Source organism: Penaeus monodon, chromosome 29 (assembly GCF_015228065.2).
Source record: "Penaeus monodon isolate SGIC_2016 chromosome 29, NSTDA_Pmon_1, whole genome shotgun sequence".
NCBI lineage: Eukaryota > Metazoa > Arthropoda > Malacostraca > Decapoda > Penaeidae > Penaeus > Penaeus monodon.
The window spans coordinates 29,496,434-29,498,790 of NC_051414.1; the positions used below are offsets into that span (position 1 = coordinate 29,496,434).

Here is a 2,357-nt window from a genome sequence, read left to right on the forward strand (position 1 = left end):
TGGGTTAAAGGCCTTTGTATTTTGCAAAAGGCAATAAAAAATAAATGAATGCTCACCAGGATCAGAGGTCTTAAGAGGTAGCTTTTTGTGAGGTAAGGTGATCCTGGGGTCACGTATGGTCATGGGAAGAACAGTGTGGGGAGGTGGGGTGCAGGAAGAAAAGGATTTCCAAGTTTCTAATTGATGCTTGTAGATCATTTGCTGGTCTTCGTCATGGTAATATTTATGCCACCACGACTGATCCTTGAGGTTATCCTTCTTGCTAAGTGTTAGATCAGCAGGGTAAAGAGAAGCATTTAAAACACTGTAAGACTTGGGTCCTGTTACACAGAATCTGTTTATGGTATCTTTGAGCAATGTCATCTTCACAGAGGAATTGGGAGAATTATACTTTGGTGTCCTTACAAAGGGAACATTCTTTTTGGCAATTTTTGATTCATTTACATTTTTCTTGGTGGAGTGACAATTTCCTTTTATTTTATCCTTTTTACCATTTATTTTGTGAACAGGTGTATCACTGTTTGAAATTCCTGCTGGTACTTCTGTGTCTTTACTTTCAGTAATTGGTTCCCCTTTAATTTCCTCTATTTCCATGGGGCTATCACCTCCTTTTGACTCTTCTAATAAAATCTTTTCCTGATCTTTTGGCTGGATTACATCATCTGCTTCATCTAATTTCTTTTTCAGATTATATGTCTCTATCAGCAAATTCACAACCTGAATGTGAGCTGATGGATGGACCCAAAGCCAAAGCTTTGAATTCTCTGTCTCTTCAACATCTTGGTGGTTTCCTGGCTTGGGATGCCACAGGATATCAACACTGCCGAGAGCTCCATATGGCTTCCTGAGAGAAAAAAAATCATGATTAATACCTAACAGGTACTGCATAAAGATCATATCAATAAAGAGGATGAGGAGAAATTAAAATTAACTTTTAATTAATAGATTTACACTACAAGCAACTGCAGTTTTTTTAAAACATTTCCAAGCATAATTCTGCTCCACTATTTGAAAAAGATGCACTGCTTTTCCAAAAATACATCAAAAGAAAGAACTGAAGTATCTGAAAATGTTTTAAGAAAATACTAAGCTGTTTCAAACTGCATCCCCTAAAATATAAAGGAATAATAATATTAAATCAGCATCTATGAATCACTAACTTGTCTTTCATGAAGAGAACCAAAGACATCCATCTCTTGCCCTGCAGAACTTCTGGACTTTTTAACTTCACCAAATCTAGGGACTGAGTTATGGGTGCTAGACCAGCTAGCAGAGATGCTCTTGTTCCTTCTAGTTCAATGCAGCACAAATAGGAGACATCCTGTTTTTTAAAGAGCAACAATAATCAAAAGAGTGAAAACTCATATATGATAAGACAGAAATAATGACTACATGATTAATGATTACCACTTTGATAAAAGAAGCAATTATTAATAGGATAGAATGTGTTTATGGTTTACATTAACATATATCTTCTGCATCAGAGTAACAAAGATCTAATTTTGCGACACCCATCAATCAAATATCTCATTAGAGAAAGATTTACAAACTGCTATTCTTATGCTGAATTCTAGTAAATGAGCATGAACATGAACACACTAGTTAGTACTTGGACTGTGCATGTTTTCGTTGCAGCTCTTAGTGTGGATCGGTAGCCTTTCATGGTAGGTGTTTCTGAAAGTGCATAACCCCATTTTCTTGTCATATGGAATCGCTTGGCATGCCAAACATGTGTTTCTAACCAGAGGTATTCTGACTGGCGTCGATTATACTCTGCCAAAAGATTGTTGGGGCGATGACGATACTTCTTCTTTGGGCGCTTGGTAGTCTTGACATTTGCACCTCCCTGTCAGAGCAGAATGCATTTCAGTTACTTTTCTGTTCTACTATAACTAGAGGTCATAAATATGATTAATAAATTCATTATTGTATTATGCTTTGTAAATGAAATGGCATGTTAATATCTATACATTCATATAAGCTTCAAATCATAACTTATCTGCAGAAAAAATTATTATCAGCAAATGAATAATGTTTGATAACCATTATTACAAACTCAACTAACCTTGCCTTACTATAACATTAAAATGTAACCACTAACCTACCTCCCTCATATGCCGATCTCTGAGGTAATGAGGCAAACGTTTTGGATTTGCTGAAACTGTTCTTCTCTGCATGTGACGTGGCAAATTTTGAAATGCTCTGCCACCATGCTCACAGTTGTCTGGAAATGTCAGTCTTTAAATATAGTGATGTTTAAGTTTTGCCATTACTCCATAGGAAGAAATCTTGAGATTCCTTATCTTCACAGATTTCTTATGTTTATGAATGTAAAGTATATTTGCTGAACAAATTGT

General features: G+C 35.8%; 1 protein-coding gene across 1 annotated transcript in view; it reads right to left on the minus strand.

Annotated features, from left to right (window-relative positions):
• Nucleotides 1-2,357, minus strand: part of LOC119592122 (ribonucleases P/MRP protein subunit POP1-like) — a gene marked incomplete in the record, with an annotated part of 7,542 nt that overhangs the window by 3,674 nt on the left and 1,511 nt on the right. Inside the window, 4 exon segments of the mRNA XM_037940944.1 lie at nucleotides 57-844; nucleotides 1,161-1,321; nucleotides 1,610-1,846; nucleotides 2,106-2,224. Of these exon segments, the coding sequence (XP_037796872.1) occupies nucleotides 57-844; nucleotides 1,161-1,321; nucleotides 1,610-1,846; nucleotides 2,106-2,224 (1,305 nt within the window).